This window comes from Macrotis lagotis, chromosome 2 (genome assembly GCF_037893015.1).
Source record: "Macrotis lagotis isolate mMagLag1 chromosome 2, bilby.v1.9.chrom.fasta, whole genome shotgun sequence".
Taxonomy (NCBI): Eukaryota; Metazoa; Chordata; class Mammalia; order Peramelemorphia; family Peramelidae; genus Macrotis; species Macrotis lagotis.
The window spans coordinates 185,164,214-185,180,436 of NC_133659.1; the positions used below are offsets into that span (position 1 = coordinate 185,164,214).

The 16,223-nt window shown below is 37.1% G+C and overlaps 1 protein-coding gene across 1 annotated transcript in view; it reads right to left on the bottom strand.

The window, feature by feature from the left end:
- DHX8 (DEAH-box helicase 8) overlaps nt 1-16,223 on the bottom strand; it is a 35,464-nt gene that overhangs the window by 17,776 nt on the left and 1,465 nt on the right. The window contains exons 2-10 of the mRNA XM_074223784.1: nt 13,953-14,038; nt 12,812-12,881; nt 11,642-11,727; nt 9,619-9,728; nt 8,704-9,027; nt 8,102-8,246; nt 7,793-7,996; nt 6,996-7,083; nt 6,460-6,557 (exon numbers count right to left, since the gene is read on the bottom strand). Of these exons, the coding sequence (XP_074079885.1) occupies nt 6,460-6,557; nt 6,996-7,083; nt 7,793-7,996; nt 8,102-8,246; nt 8,704-9,027; nt 9,619-9,728; nt 11,642-11,727; nt 12,812-12,881; nt 13,953-14,038 (1,211 nt within the window). The remainder of the gene's footprint in view (nt 1-6,459; nt 6,558-6,995; nt 7,084-7,792; nt 7,997-8,101; nt 8,247-8,703; nt 9,028-9,618; nt 9,729-11,641; nt 11,728-12,811; nt 12,882-13,952; nt 14,039-16,223) is intronic.

Sequence of the window (16,223 nt, forward strand, 5' to 3'; positions counted from 1 at the left end):
AGCTGGTCAGAAAAAAAATTTCAGGGGCCCCTTTTCTGGCACTGGGCATAGTTGGCATTGATTGGCAATTCTACTGCCCATAAGCAATTCTAAATACTTGCACCTCAAGAAAGACAGATTCCTTCCTGAGTAAAGACCAGAGCACAAACCAGAAGGGTAGTGACCACACCTATTCTTAGATCATCTACCTTGGAAGCACTGAAAATTTGCAGACCCCTGGAACTGCCTTTTTAAATAGTACAAAAAATCCTGAAGCTTGGCAGAGTGCCTCCCTATCCCCAGGTGAGGAAAGTGTAAATTTCACATAAAGTTCAAAGTCAAGAAATAGATTGGTGACCAAGGAAGAGATAGAGAGCATTATAAAAAACAAACTAGATAATTTTGATTACATTAAGTTAAAAAGCTTTGGCACAAACAAAACCACTCTAACCAAGATCAAAAGAAATGTAGTAAATTGGGAAACAATTTTTACCACCAGTGTTTCTGACAAAGAACTCATTTCTAAAATATATAAAGAACTGAGTTAAATTTTTTTTTTTTAGATTTTTCAAGGCAATGGGGTTAAGTGGCTTGCCCAAGGCCACACAGCTAGGTAATTATTAAGTGTCTGAGGTCGCATTTGAGCCCAGGTACTCCTGACTCCAAGGCCAATGCTCTATTCACTGCGCCACCTAGCCACCCCTTGAGTTAAATTTATAAAAAAATAAAAATAAAAAAAAAAGCCATTCCCCAATTGACAAATGGGCAAAGGATATGCAAAGGCAATTTTCAGATGAGGAAATCAAAGCTATCTATAGTCATATGAAAAGTTGTTCTAAATCATAACTGATTAGAGAAATGCAAATCAAAGTATCTCTGCAGTACTACCTCACACCTCTCAGACTGATCAAAATGACCAGAAAGAATAATGATCAATACTGGCGATGTGGGAAATCTGGGCCGCTAATGCATTGTTGGTAGAGCTGTGAACTGATCCAACTTTTCTAGAGAGCAATTTGGAATTGTGCCCAAAGGGCAATAAAAATTGCATACCCTTAGATCCAACAATACCATTACTGGGTCTGTATCCTGAAGAGATTATGAAAAAGGGTAAAAACCTCACATGTACAAAAATATTCAAAGCAGCTCAGTTTGTAGCAGCAAAGAACTGGACATCAAGGGGATGTCCATCAGCTGAACAAATTATGTGATGGAACACTACTGTTCTATTAGAAATCATGAGGGATGGGATTTCAAAGGAGCCTGGAAAAAAAATTGCATGAATTGATGTTGAGTGAGATGAGCAATATATCCTAACAACAATATGGGGTGATGATCAGCTATGATGAAGGACTTGTTCATTTCAGCATTGCAAAAATCAGGGACAATTTTAGGGGATCTGTGATGGAGAATACTGTCCAGAGAAAAAATTGGGAGTTTAAATAAAGACCAAAGATTATTATCTTCAATTTTTAAAAAGTCATCTTATGTATTACATAATTTTTCTATCTCTAATGTTTTCTTTATTCCTTAAGGATATGTTTTTCTCTCTCAAAACATTCAAATTTGATATATGCATAGCATGGAAACAAATGTAAAGACTATCAGCCTGCCTTCTATTTGGGGGAGGGGGAGGGAAGGGAGGAAGGGGGAAAATTATAAAATTCAAAACCTCACCAGAAAAAGATTGGTAGAAACTACTATTGTATATAACTGGAAAACAAATAAAATATTTATAAACAAAAAAAAGAAAGAAAGAAAGAAATAGATGGGAAAACAACCAAACAGCAACAAAAAAGAAGTACCATAAAAGTCTACAATAGTGATAGGAAAGATCAGGACATAAACTCAGAAGACAACAATGTAAAAACAGTTAGAAGCAAAGTCTTAAAAAAAATGCTAACTGGACCCAAATCCAAAAGAATTCTTGGAAGCCTTCAAGAACAGATGAGAGTGGTAGAGGAAAAATTGGGAAAATAAATGTATGATGCAAAAAAAAATTATGAAAAGAGAAATGAATAAAAGAGACAAATACTGATGAAAATAACATCTTTAAAAACAGCATTGGGGGGGCAGCTAGGTGGCGTAGTGGATAAAGCACCAGCCTTGGAGTCAGGAGTACCTGGGTTCAAATCCAGTCTCACACACACTTAATAATTACCTAGCTGTGTGGCCTTGGGCAAGCCACTTAACCCCATTTGCCTTGCAAAAAAAAAAAACCTAATAAAAAACCAGCATTGGTCAAATGGTCAAAAAAAACTTGTTGATGAAAAGAACTCCTTAAAAAGCAGAACAAAGGGGCAGCTAGGTGGTATAGTGGATAGTGCACCAGCCCTGGACTCAGGAGGACCTAAGTTCAAATCTCACCTCAGGCACTTAAAAATTACCTAGCTGTGTGATCTCGGGCAAGTCATTTAACCCCACTGACTTAAATAAATTAAAAAAAAACAAAATAGGTCAAATGTAAAGGTACAAAAGTTCACTGAAGAAAATAAAAAAATTAGAATTCGGCAAGTGGAAGCTAAAGATTCCATAAGATAGCAAGAAATAATAAAACAAAGTCAAAAGAACAACTAAAAAGATGAAAATATGAACTATTTCAACAGAAAAACAACTGTCCTAGAAAACAGACTGAAGAGGGATAATTTAAGAATTATTAGACTAACTGAAAACCAAAAAAAAAAAATTAGAGCTTTGACATCATGTTTCAAAAAATAAATCTGAGCACTGGCCTTGGAGTCAGGAGTACCTGGGTTCAAATCCAACCTCAGACCCTTAATAATTACCTAGTCGTGTGGCCTTGGGCAAGCCACTTAACCCCATTGCCTTGAAAATTCTAAATAAACGAATGAATGAATGAATGAATGAATGAATAAATAAATCTGCCCTGGGTATCCAAAAGGTAAAATAGAAATTGAAAGAATCCACCCATCTTCTTAAAGAAATCCCAAAATGAAATCTCTCAAGGATATTATAGCCAAATTTCAGAGTTCCCAGGTCAAGGGGAAAATATTGCAAACAACCAGAAAGAAACAAATCAAATATCATGGACCCACAGTCAGGACCATACATGATTTAGCAGTTTCCATGTAAAAGGAGTAGAGGGCTTGGAATGCTATTGCAGATGGCGAAGGAGCTAAGATTACAACTAAGAATCACTTATACATGATCACTGTTGGAAGGGTTGTGGGAAATCTGGAACACTTACATTGTTGGTGGAGCTGTGAACTCATCCAACCTTTCTGAAGAACAGTTTGGAATTATGTCAAAAGGGCAACAAAAATGTGTATGCCCTTTGATCTAGCAATACCACTACTGGGTCTATACCTTGAAGAGATGATGGAAAACGGGTAAAAACATCACTTGTACAAAAATATTCATAGCAGCCTTGTTTGTGGTGGCAAAGAATTGGAAATCAAGTAAATATCCTTCATTTGGGGAATGGCTTAACAGACTGTGGTATATGTATATGATGGAACACTACTGTTCTATTAGAAACCAGGAGGGATGGGAATTCAGGGAAGCCTGGAGGGATTTGCATGAATTGATGCTGAATTAGATGAGCAGAACCAGAAAAACACTGTATACCCTAACATAAACATGGGGGCAATGATCAACCTTGATGGACTTGATCATGCCATCAGTGCAACAATCAGGGACAATTTGGGGCTCTCTGCAATGGAGAATACCATCTGTATCCAGAGAAAGAACTGTGGAGTTTGAACAAAGACCAAGGACTATTAACTTTAATTTAGGAAAAAAAACTTGATGTCTTATTGTCTGATCTTGCTATCTCTTATACTTCATTTCTTCCTTAAGGATATGATTTCTCTCTCATTACATTCAATTTGGATCAATATATACCATGGAAACAATGTAAAGACTGGCAAATTGCCTTCTGGTGGGGGTGGGGGGAGGGAGTAAGATTAGGAGAAAAATTGTAAAACTCAAAATAAATAAAATCTTAAATAAAAAAGTCACTTATCCAGCAAAATGGAGTATAATTCTTTAGGAGAAAAAACAGACATGTGATAACTTCCAGACATTCCTGATAAAAAGACCAGAACTAAATAAAAAAAAAAATAATCTGACATTCAAACACAAGACTCTAGAGAAGCATAAAAAGGTAAACATGAAAGAATAATAATAAAGCATTCAATAAAGTTAATTTATAATCTATATAGGAAGGTGATACATGCAATTTCTAAGAACTTTATCATTATTAGGGTAGTTATAAGCAACTACATAAACAGAGGTCAGAAGAGAGAAATGATTATGTTTGGATGATCAGCCAAAAAAAAGTGAAGGTGTGAAAAAAAAAAAGGATGCAATGGAAGAAAGGGAAAGGAAGATGAAGGATAAGGTAATTTTCCTCATATAAAAGAGGTGCACAAGGAAGAGTTTTTATAGTGAAGGAGAAAAAATGGAAGGGAGAACAATATTTTTATTTTTATAAAACATCAGATCTCATTAGAATTGGTTCAGAAGGGGAAAATGCAAACACACAAACACACACACACACACACACACACACACACACACACACACACACACAAAATTATATACGGTGATGATGACTGTTCTCAAAGAAGACCATAACATCAGGGAGGTGATACCATGACAAGTACATGAATTAGATTTTATTGTCAGGGTTAGGGATTGGGGGGTTTCTAAACCATCAACCTCACTTTCTCCTCCTAGAGTCAGTGGCCATATATGAATCAGGAAGACTGGAGGTGACCCTGGATGTGAGGCAATCAGGGTTAAATGACCTGCCTTGTTGCCCAAGGCATTATATCTAGTAAGTGTCAAATATCTGAAGCCAGATTCAAACTCCCATCCTCCTGACTCTAAGAGGAGTACTCTATCCACCACACCACCTAGCTGCTCCTACATAGAAAGTCATCTTATGCATTAAGGAAATAGGAGGGGAAAGGGATAAGATATAGACTGGGAGGATGGTAAAAGGAAGGGAGAATTAAGGGAATCAATTGTCAGAAGTAAAGCAGAGTTCTGAGAAGGGGTAGGATAAAAAGGGAGAGAAGACTAAAAAAAAGAAAAAAGGAAGGAGTGAATAGAATTTGTAAGCATAATTCTAAATGTGAATGGGATGAACTCACCCATAAACAGAAGTGGATAACAGAACAGATCAGAAACCAGAATCCAATAATATGCTGTTTAAGAGACATACTTGAAACTGAAAAACACATCAAAGTTAAAATAAAGGGCAGGAGCAAAATTTACTATGCTTCAGCAGAGGTAAAAAGGGCAGAAATAGCAATCTTGATTTCACACAAAGTAAAAAGCAAAAATAGACCTAATTAAAGAAATAATCAAGAAAACTCCATTTTGCTAAAAGATACCAGACAATGAACATCAAAAAAAAATTATAGCAAGTTTCTCTGATAAAGATCACATTTACCAAATAAATAGGTAATTGAGTCAAATTCATAAAAATAACAGCTATTTCCAATTAATAAAGTCAAAGGATATGAACAGGCAGTTTTCAGAAGGAAAAATCAAAGCTATCTAGATTCATATGAAAAAACTGCTCTAAATCAATATTAATTAAAGAAATGCATATTAAAGTAATTCTGAGGTACCACCTATCAGAAATGATACATGCTGGAGGGGATAAAGTAAATAGATAGGACTAATAAACTACTGGTATAATTGTGAACCAGTTTTGAAAATTTTAGAAAACAATCTCGAACTATGTCAAAGGACTATAAAACTTTGATCCAGCAATAACACTACTAGGTCTTTCCCCAAAGAGATCAAAAAAAAAAAAGGAAAAGGACCTATTTGTACAAAAATGTTACAGCTCTTTTTGTGGTGGCAAAGAACTTGAAATTGGGGGGGATGCTCTCATCAGCTCATCAGTTGGAGAATGGCTGAACAAGTTGGGGCATATGATTGTGATGAAGTACTACTGTGTTATAAGAAATGATGAGGGGAGTAGTTTCAGAAAGGACAAGGCAAGACCTATATGAATTGATGATGCAAAGTAAAATGAAAGGAACCAGGAGATCATTGTGCACAGTAACAGTAATGCTCTAATGATGGTCATTTGTGAAAGACTTTGTTAACTCTGATCAGTGATTACAAGTGATTACAGTGATTCAAGTTAACTGCAAAGGATTCATGACAAAAAAATGGTATCTACCTCCAGACACAGAACTAATGGACTCTGAGTACAAATTGAGGTATCATTTTTTTCTCTTTTTTTTGCAATATGGCTAATATGAAAATATGTTTTGGTGATTTCACAAGTACAACTGATATAATTTTTTCTTTTTGCCTTCACGGTGAGTGGAAAAGGAATGAGACGGTGGAAGAGAATTTGTAACTGAAAGTTTAAAAAGAATGCTAAATAGAGATAATAAATTTGAAGAATGGGGGGAAAAAAGACTGTATTCTTTTTAATCTAAAAGAATAAAGTCTCTTTGAAGTTTCCAGGTTAAGTTCAACATTTCTCACCTTAACAATTTTAATGGGGCTCATGTCCATGCTTTGTTTGGTGTGTCCTCTCAGGAATGGAGGTTCTTCCTCAACCAGTTCAATCTCCAGGTCTTCATCTAAAATCCCCCAAAAAGAAGATTAAACAAAAGAGGCAATTCAGATTCTTTTCACCAAAAGCTAGGTAACACTTAAAAAAAGAAACTGCCATCACCAAGGATATTGCCAAAGGCCTAAACAGTAATCAGGTTCAAAAGAAAGCAGTCTCTCAGCTAATTGGTACCTAAAGGAATAAAAACAATTTCCTTCTTCCCCCTGCCCCCCCCCCCATGCTCTTCAGAGAGTTGGCATAATCTCAATCTAATTGCTTCTTGGTACTTTTACATGAAGTCAAAGCATGTTGAAAATACTTTTCTGAAAGAATTTATTTAGTACTTTCAAAATACTTTTTTCCAACATAAACCAAACTACAAACTGGCTAATTCTATGCACATCAATTTGAAAATAACTTCTTGATTTTTTTTTTTTAGTTCAATCAGACCCAAGTGATTTGTTACCTTCTTCATCATCCACTTTAGGAAGGATTCCTGTCTCTTCATCAAAATCTGGAAACTCTTCTTTGGAAAGAACATTGGCTGCAATCATCTATACAGAAGGCAAACAGCATCGTTTATGGTTTTTTGGTATAAAAGCTGCTTCTAATAAAGAACTAAGGTCATTTCTCCTTCACCTCAATAAGTTAGAGCCCTAGTCCTTTTATGCCTTTCTAAAAAAAATTTAATTTTTATTTTTCTTTAAGGCAATGGGATTAAGTGACTTGTTCGAAGTCACACAGGTAATTTTTAAGTGTCTGAGGTCATATTTGAACTCAGGTCCTCCTGACTCCAGGGTCAGTGCTCTATCCACTGTGCTGCCTAACTGCTACTTATGCCTATTTTTTACAAAGCCTTTTTAAACCAGAACTAAAGGTCATTTAGAGGGTACTGGCAAAAATATGCAAAACATTGGCCTCAGCAATTAACTGAAATCACCTACTAAAACAGAACTGGATCAAACAACAAAATAGAAAAATTTTTTATTCTCAGCTTGAGTTTGCTACTTATTAGCACATCTAACTGCACATCTAAAAGGGAGATTATAATCTACTAAGGAACAAATGAGAACATGAAGTTTTATGAACTGCAAAATGCAATACAAATGTGAGAAATTATTATTTCTGATTCTGCAGAATTGCTGTCAGACCTTTTCCTCTGATTTCATCTTTTCAGGAATTTTCTCCTTCCACTTCCAGGACAAACTGTTGGATCTAATTACTGATCATTAAAAACAGTAGAGGAAAGAAAGAGTCCCCCACCTGTTTGATCTCCCATTTCTCAGGATCTGAGATTCGGGTGAGGCGTTTCCTTTCAAGAGTGTCATCTTCCACTTCTGGGGCACTGACGAGGGAAAGGTGAGTAGGTCTATCAGGGTTTCTCATAGAGGTTTCCTCATTGGTCTCCCCAACAAGGTTTCTCCGTCTGTTTGGATTCAGATCTTCACCAGTATCCTGATCCACATCCTAAGACAAATGAAAACCTCTGGGCTCATTTTCCACCCTCATGCTTTCAGAGACATCGCTTGCAAAAGATAACCTCTATTGCAATGAATGCCTCTCCTGTCTTACCTTCATGCTCAGACTGGTTTTGGTCCCAGTGAAAGACAGAACCTTCACCTTAACCCTTTGGCCTTTGGTCACAACATCAGCAACATTAGCTACTCGACCTTCCCGACGAAGTTCAGAAATATGAACCAAACCTTCCCACCGTTTCCTGTGCAGTACAAAAGGAAGATACAAAAGACATATCAAGTCACATAATTCCTTTAACTGTTTCTCCTCTGATGGTTTCCATTGTCATTAAAACAAAAGGAAAACATTTAAATTCTAGTGGAAGGGACCTAAGGTGAAATATAATTTTCTAACAGGGGAAGTCAAATATATTGAAGGAAGCCATCAAATCTCCTTCCCTGAGAAGCAACTTAAAAAAGAAACAAGCTCCATCTCCACTTTATGTCTCAGTAAGAAAAATGTTAGTCCTATATGAAAAAGAAAGGCTGAGATAGCTTCTGGCAGAACATGCCAACCCCCAAACAATCCTGAAAACTGACTGGATTAGAGAAGAATCTTCAATCAAACCACCTATAAGTTTTTTTTAAATTTAAAGCCCAAATGACTGTGGAAGACATTCTTCCTACTCCTAGAAGAGTTTAAAAGATCCTAGATTTTACCTTAGTCCTTCCAGTTGCACAAAACACCCAAACTGCATGATACTGGTCACTTTGCCATTGTAAATTTCCCCAATAGAAGGTTCTTCAGGAGGAGGCCGGTCCACATGCTTGTCTCGCCATCTATCATTATTTTTCTCCCCATATTTATCACGGTCCTTACGTTCTTTGATAGGACTCTGACTCCTACTCCTAGATCGGTATCTCGATTTCCCCTTATTCCTATCTCGAGTCCTAGAACGTGACCGTGATCGGGACCGGTGTCTCCGTTTGTGGTCTCTGTCTCGGCTTCGACTCCGACTCCGTTTCTTCTTCTTTGTCTTATCACTATCAGAAAAAGAGGTTTTTAGATTATTCAGATGCATCTCATCAAATACTCTTTAACAGGTTCCATAAAGAGAGGACTTTAGAGAGAATGAAGTGGGGGGGTAGTTAGTTAATAACAGGAGGTTATTAGGAAGCTTCTAAAAGGAGCAAATGTTATATAAATGGATAATTGGCCAAATAACAGTACAATGGAGTTTCACAACTTTATGGTTGTGAAGCCTCTATATATCAATATTCTACATACCTCTATATAAAATACTAATATTGCAAAATGAGATGGATGTGATAACCTTATATAGGTAGCTGTGATAACTGTATGATACTTGTACATGTCCATCACTCAAAACAAATCAGAAAACTAACATACAAAATTTTGTTTTGTTTCCCATTTTAAGACCTTTTGCTTGTAGTTTTTCCTATTTCTTAAACTTCCTAGCATTTGCTCACAAATATCTGTCAGCAGGAAACATGAATAAGTGGTAAAAGTGGCTAAAAGGGTATAGTTAAGGGCCACACCACAGGTCCTGAGGTCTGACATAGAAATGTATTTGGACTGGACTGGACTGCCAAGTAGAACTACAACAAATATACCGGTGTTCAGAGCCTCTTTGCTTCTCATGTGCTGCAGCACTAGGCATTAGAGCTTCTAGCTCTTTGAGGACATCTACAGCTACTTTCACATCATCTTCATCAAGCATGGTCTACAGAAAAAAGGAAGTGAGAAAAAAAAACACTAGTCAGAAAATACAGGCAAGAAAAATGAACATTTCCAGTAAAGTCCTGCTCCAAGCTTCCCTGATGATAGCATGAAGATGACTTTGGTTTCAGAGTTTATATCAGATAAAGACACAGTTCTGACAGACCCTACTGGTTTTTTGTTTGTTTGTTTTTTTTAGTTTTTTGCAAGGCAATGAGGCAATGGGGTTAAGTGGCTTGCCCAAGGCCACACAGCTAGGGAATTATTAAGTGTCTGAGACCGGATTTGAACCCAGGTACTCCTGACTCCAGGGCCAGTGCTTTATCCACTGCGCCACCTAGCCGCCCCTCAGACCCTACTGTTTAAGTAGGCCCTGAAGTGGACTGTGCATCTGTTAATCAAGGAGTAGTCTTACTGCCTAAGCTCAAAGAGGCTCATAATCAGAAACTGGCCATCAGGTTTAACTTTTTTTGTTTGATTAGAGAAACTCTGGAAATCACTTATTAAGACATGGATGGTTTGGAAAAGGAGTATTCACACTGATGAAATCACAAATTTTTTGACTTACTGAAGTAATGGCAACCAACATTTAGATTAAAATGTTTTACCAATTCAAAAGCACAGTTATTTTATGTGATCTTCCCAACAGCTCGATGAAGTTGGCAAAGCTGCCATTATCCTCATTTACAGGGAAAAACTGAGGATTTGAGAAGTTCAGTGACCTGTCCAAAGCCACCTGGCCAATAGGAGTTCAAGGATACCCCCAGAGAACCATTCTTCTAATTCCCAGTTCACCATTCTTTTCATTAAATCCACTGCCCTAGGTTATAGACTACAAAATGAAACTGAAAAGGAGTCAGGAAGAATTTCCAACATAATTTAAAATGATGAGAAAGGACAAAAATGGACCATATGAAAATAAAAGGGGGGCTAAATGGTTCTGCTGTACCCATTTTTAGAATGCTTGCTTTTGGAATTCAAGACTAAGCAGGACCTTGACAAAGGAGAATAAGCATAAAGGACAATCAGTATAATAAGGGATATGAAAACTATATCACAGGAAGAATGATAGAAGAAATTCTGGGCAATGGCAGTTTTCAAGTGTCTAAAAAGTTATAGTATGGATGAGGAATTAGTTGCAATTATTAAATAGAATAGGCTCCCCATCACTGACGACATGTCCTAGTCTAGAAAAGCTAGAACAGGGATATCAGAGAGATTACAGTACTGCATAATTAAACTTCTGACTCTAAGATGATATCATTCTGGATGATGAATAGATACAAAAGTTCTCAGAAAGTTTTTCTTATGTTCTATATATCTCTGTAATACAACCCAGGTTCTATAGTTTTTCAATTAAAGGCAAAAATTTTGCCAAGTTAGGACCCAAGAAACACATAATTATTCAAACGAAATGAAATCTAAATGAAATCTAAACTATCATGTATGTCAGACTGCTGGTTACTTTTTTTTTTGCAAGGCAAATGGGGTTAAGTGGCTTGCCCAAGGCCACACAGCTAGGTAATTATTAAGTGTCTGAGGCTAGATTTGAACTCAGGCACTCCTGACCTCAGGGCCGGTGCTCTATCCACTGTGCCACCTAGCCGCCCCCGCTGGTTACTTTTAAGGGTATGTTAAATAACCCAAAGGTCTCCAATTTATGTTTACTTACTGCAGTTAACAAACCAGAATATCAAAAAAATTAAGTAAAAATAAGTCTTACTTCACACATGCTGTTAAAAATCAATTTTCATAACTTTTCCAAATGATCTCTAATTTAATCAATCCTCATCAAGATCTTAGGTCCTTTAACACTTTTACTTAATATTTTCTAAGTATAAAAACAACTGCAACCATTTGCATTAAAATTGTTAAGAACAATTTTGGGACCTCATGAGGTCCCAAAAGAATCAGTACCCGAACTGCAGGATTGTCTGGTCGGCAAAGTGCTGGGAAGAGGTCCTTGAGCTTGTCCTTTTCTGTCTTTGGTTTAACAACTGGATCTTGTTTCATAATTAGAAAGGAAGGAAACATATAATAAGGTACATTTAATTTTTTCAGGGATTAAAAGAAACCTGTATAACACTAAACATGAAATAAGCATCAAAATTTTCAGCACCATATCCAACCCAATTTCCCTAAGCAAAAAGAATTTCTAACAAATAGCCCTCTCTTCCCCCACCCCCAAAGCGGAAAAAAGGATATCTTCCTTTCCTGCCCTGAGGAAACCAAACAGCAAATGATCCCACCTCAACACTTAGGCAGCAGCCCTGGTCACTCCAAATTTGTAAACACACACAGACACACAAAGACAGACAGACTACAAAGAATTTGAAACATTTAGAATTTAAAAAAATATTTTTATAGGATTTCTCCCCCCCCCAACATTTAAAGGGACATTGCTGTGCAAAATATCTCAATCTGAGAGGAATTGGGATACAGAGAAAGAAAAGTTGGATATGTGGGGAGGATCATGCAAAGACATATCAGTTCCAGTGTGACAAGTTAGAAAACTTTAATGGTAGAAGTAGATATTCTCCTTAAATGGTAGATATTCTACTTAAATCGAGAATATCTTTATTCTTTTTCTTGCTTGATGCAGGGGCATTTTTTGTGTCATGGGCCCCAATAGCAGTCTGGTTAAGCATGGAACCCTCCTCAAAACGAGATGCTTAAAATTATAAAACACAGAAGATTATACAAGAGAAACCAATTACATGGAAATATTCAATGGTTTTTTTTTTTTAAGTTCATAGACCCAGGTTAAGAACTCCTGTGCCAAAAAGGAATCTTTCCTTCTTTCCCTAATCCCAGCCCTGTTGAGGAATGAGGAACATTGGCAGATGGACATGAGGTAGAAGGGATAGGTTTCCTTGGTCAGTGCTTTTGTCAGATCAGGCAATGTTTGTACTGCTCATTTATTGATGGCTTCTATCACTTTAATTTTACTTCAGGTGACACAGACAATTTAAATAACAGGAGCCTATGCTCAAAAACTGCCAATTAGATACCACAAAAACATGCTTCAGGATTCTCAGGATCTAAAAGAGACTATGAGAACCATAGCCAGCTCAAAGCAGAACTCACCTTTGGCAGAAGGTTTTGCTGGTGGCCGCATGGTCTGTATGAGACGTAACAAATTGCTTATAAGAGAGTCCTTTGAAAGCAAGCACAAAACAAGAGTCTCTGTTTCTGTTCAAATATACTTAAAGAGTATCAAAGGAAAGAACATATCCACTAAAGGAAATTTGGTCTAATGTAAATTGGAAGCCTCCAGAATATGAGGACTTTGACTTTTTTTTTTTTACAGTGTACTACCCATAAATTTGGTTCTTGTCTTTCCTTATCAAACATTACTATATTAGAGTCAAGTTACTGTGGCTGAGCAAACCAATACAAGTTAAACACTTGGGTTGAATTCTCTAAACCTGCCCATCCCATTTCTTTTGAGCTGCTTCCACTCTGCATTGTTCATAGAGCACAGAATCTTCCCAGCCAAGAGCACAGCATCCTGGGTGGTCCTATGCCAACGTCTCCCATCAATCTCCAATCAATTCCAAAGTTCTTAAGAGAGACCTTAAGAGTGTTCTTGAATCACTTTTTCTCATCTGCCCATCCCCAATAGCAGATACTTAATAAATGTCTGTTAAATGGGTTGAGTGAACATGTGTATTTGTTTTGGGGGGTTTTTTGAGGGGGGGGTTTTGTTGTTTTTGAACATGTGTATTTGTGAGGAGGCTGTACTCCTAGATTAACAGACTGGGGTAAATTTTAGGTAACACCAGATATATGTCAACTTGCTAAACTGCTTGATACCAGTAGAGAACATACACACCCTCAAATGTTCTTACATCTTCAAAATAATCAAACAAGAGATTAATTATGGAATTCTTTAGACAAATTAAAGTATTAGCCTTTTAGATCCCCCAAAACCATTTTATTTTTCAGTTTCTAGCTACCTCCACATGGTCCTGCAATTTGTACTGCATTCACAAAATAAAAATGCAAGAAAATGCCACAAACACTTAATAATGGAAAGAAACTCTGCTCCATTTAACTGGAAAAGTGTTCCAGGAAGCCAAATTAAACTGAATAAATGACTGTTGGTGGCTTGAAAACATTACTCACTCAATTAATTTGCTAAACACAAACCCTTGATCCTTCCCCAACAAAAGCCCCATTTTTAACTCAAGAGTAACTTGAATAGAATGGGATCGATCATACATACTGTGAATTCGGCACCATTTTTGGTGAGGGAAGCTTTAAAAGTGTCAAATGTTGTATTTTTCTCTGCAAGACTGATCACAAATTCAGCTGTGAAAATAAAAATATTAAAATAAGAACAAAATAGAGGGACTAAGGAAAGGCATCATTTCGAAATACAGTGAAAAACATTAGATTGCCCTTAATAGTCTTGAATATCAAAGATCCAGTGATAAAAACAAAAAATGATTTACACTGCCCAGATGAATGCATTCTATTCCTAGGCATCTGTACATGACTGAAAACCTTTTACAAAATTGTATTCCAGATCTTCAAGTATGCCAGAATTGGGAAATAACTCTTAATTTACCACCCTCACTCTCACAAGGCTGCTAAATGGATAAACAGTAATTCTGAGCTGGAATATGCTAGTGTCAGAAAGGGAACACATAATATGCTATCTGTTATGCATCGTTTCCAGCGATATTGACTATACTCAAATGTGGATGAAGCAATATTAAACAATGAAGAGTGTTAGACTAGGAATCAGGAGAGACCTCAATTTAACTACTAGTTTCTATCACTTATTAGATGTGTGACCCTGGATACATTATTTAACCTCATACCTCAGTTTTCTCATCTGTAAAAATAGAAATAATACTTGTGTTACTTATTTCATAGGGTTGTGGTAAAGAAAACACTCTGCAACCTTAAAAGTGCAATTCAAATCTCGGTTATGTTCAACCAACATGCCCTAATCTGGAGGTCACTAAAAGGTCTATCAGTCCCTAAACTACTCCCATTCAGCTACCAATGTAGCAGAAATTTAAACATTTTGAGCTGTCCATGAAAGGCCTTCAAAATATCCAAGAATCACTAGGATAACAAATGTGAGTCTACATGTGACCTCATTAAGGCATTAATAAATTTTGTGTACCTAGTTAGCAAAAAACGAAAAACCTAACATTTCCCAGGTAAACGAAAAGCCTCTTACTATATAAAGGAGGGGAGGAAAAGATGCTATGCTAAGGGATGACTGGTATCCAAAGAGGATCAAGACAAAATTACTACGTCAGAGACAAGTCACAGTGTGTCTGACTGCAGCTGATCAGACTGATACAAGCTTGGAATGCTTTACCACAGGTCAGGCACAAAAAGTCCATGTGAACAAGATGTGTGGGTTCTCTAAACTTGTATATCTCACAGTTCCATTGAGCTGCTTCCTTCTATCTTGCCCACAGAACATAGCACTCTCTATGATGAAGGCATGCCATGCTAGGCAATCCTGTGCCAGAGTCTCCAGAGCACACAATCAATTGCAAAGTTCTAAAGAAAGACCTTAAAAGTGTCTTTGTATCACTTACTGTGATACTTTGTATCACATCACTTAAGGGATGAAAAAGTAGGGCCAATGAATTTTAATGGAGAGGGATATGAAGAAGGGAAGGAAGAAAGAGGGAAAATCATATCCGATGAGGAGTCTGAACAGTTTAGGTAGCAGCATAAGTATACTAGAGAAAAAGTACAGCTGGAAAAAGAGAAAAAAGCAATTTGGATGTGAATTTAGAAGAGATAATTTCAATGATCTTTTTCAGCTCCAGATGTCTACGAATTTTGGACAACAATAATTCTGACTTCTTTTCCTACTTCCAAGTTTCTCTTAAAGCTAACCCTTGGACTTACAAGGCAAGCCAAGATGATGAGGTGAAGCTAGCATGCTCTTGGAGCTTTTCCTCACAGAATGTTAAATTCAGCCTTTACACAGACATTAAAGCTACAGATTCCACCAAAAAAAAAAAAAAAGATCAAAACAAGTCTTCAACTTTAGACATGGAGGATCTTCAGTGAAGGTCTACATCTCTTGGGGGGTGGGGTGGGGAGGCGAAGTAAAGCCCAGCTAGGCAGGAGATCTGGGAAAGTCAGTGGAGGCTTTTTAGCCACAATGTTGCCCAGGTCCTGGTAGCCAGATAGCAAGCCAGCAGGGAGGGTCCCATCCCCAGACAAAGTCTGAACCCTGGGAACACTGGGGCAAAAGAGGGGACTGGTTTGAGAATAAATCACAGTGTAGGCAGAGCCTAGACACAAAGGAGGAAACAAAGCTCTGCATAGACAACACCTGGGCAACATCTTGGCAAGCAATAAGCCAGGGATTGACCCCAGCCTCTGCAAAAAAAGTTCAGGATTATTTTCCCTATACCTCTGGAATAGAACTTAACCAAACCAAGAGCGAAAAGCATAGAAAGCTACTGTACAGATAGAGATGGCATCTCAGAAGAAAGTAATGAAAAATTACCTA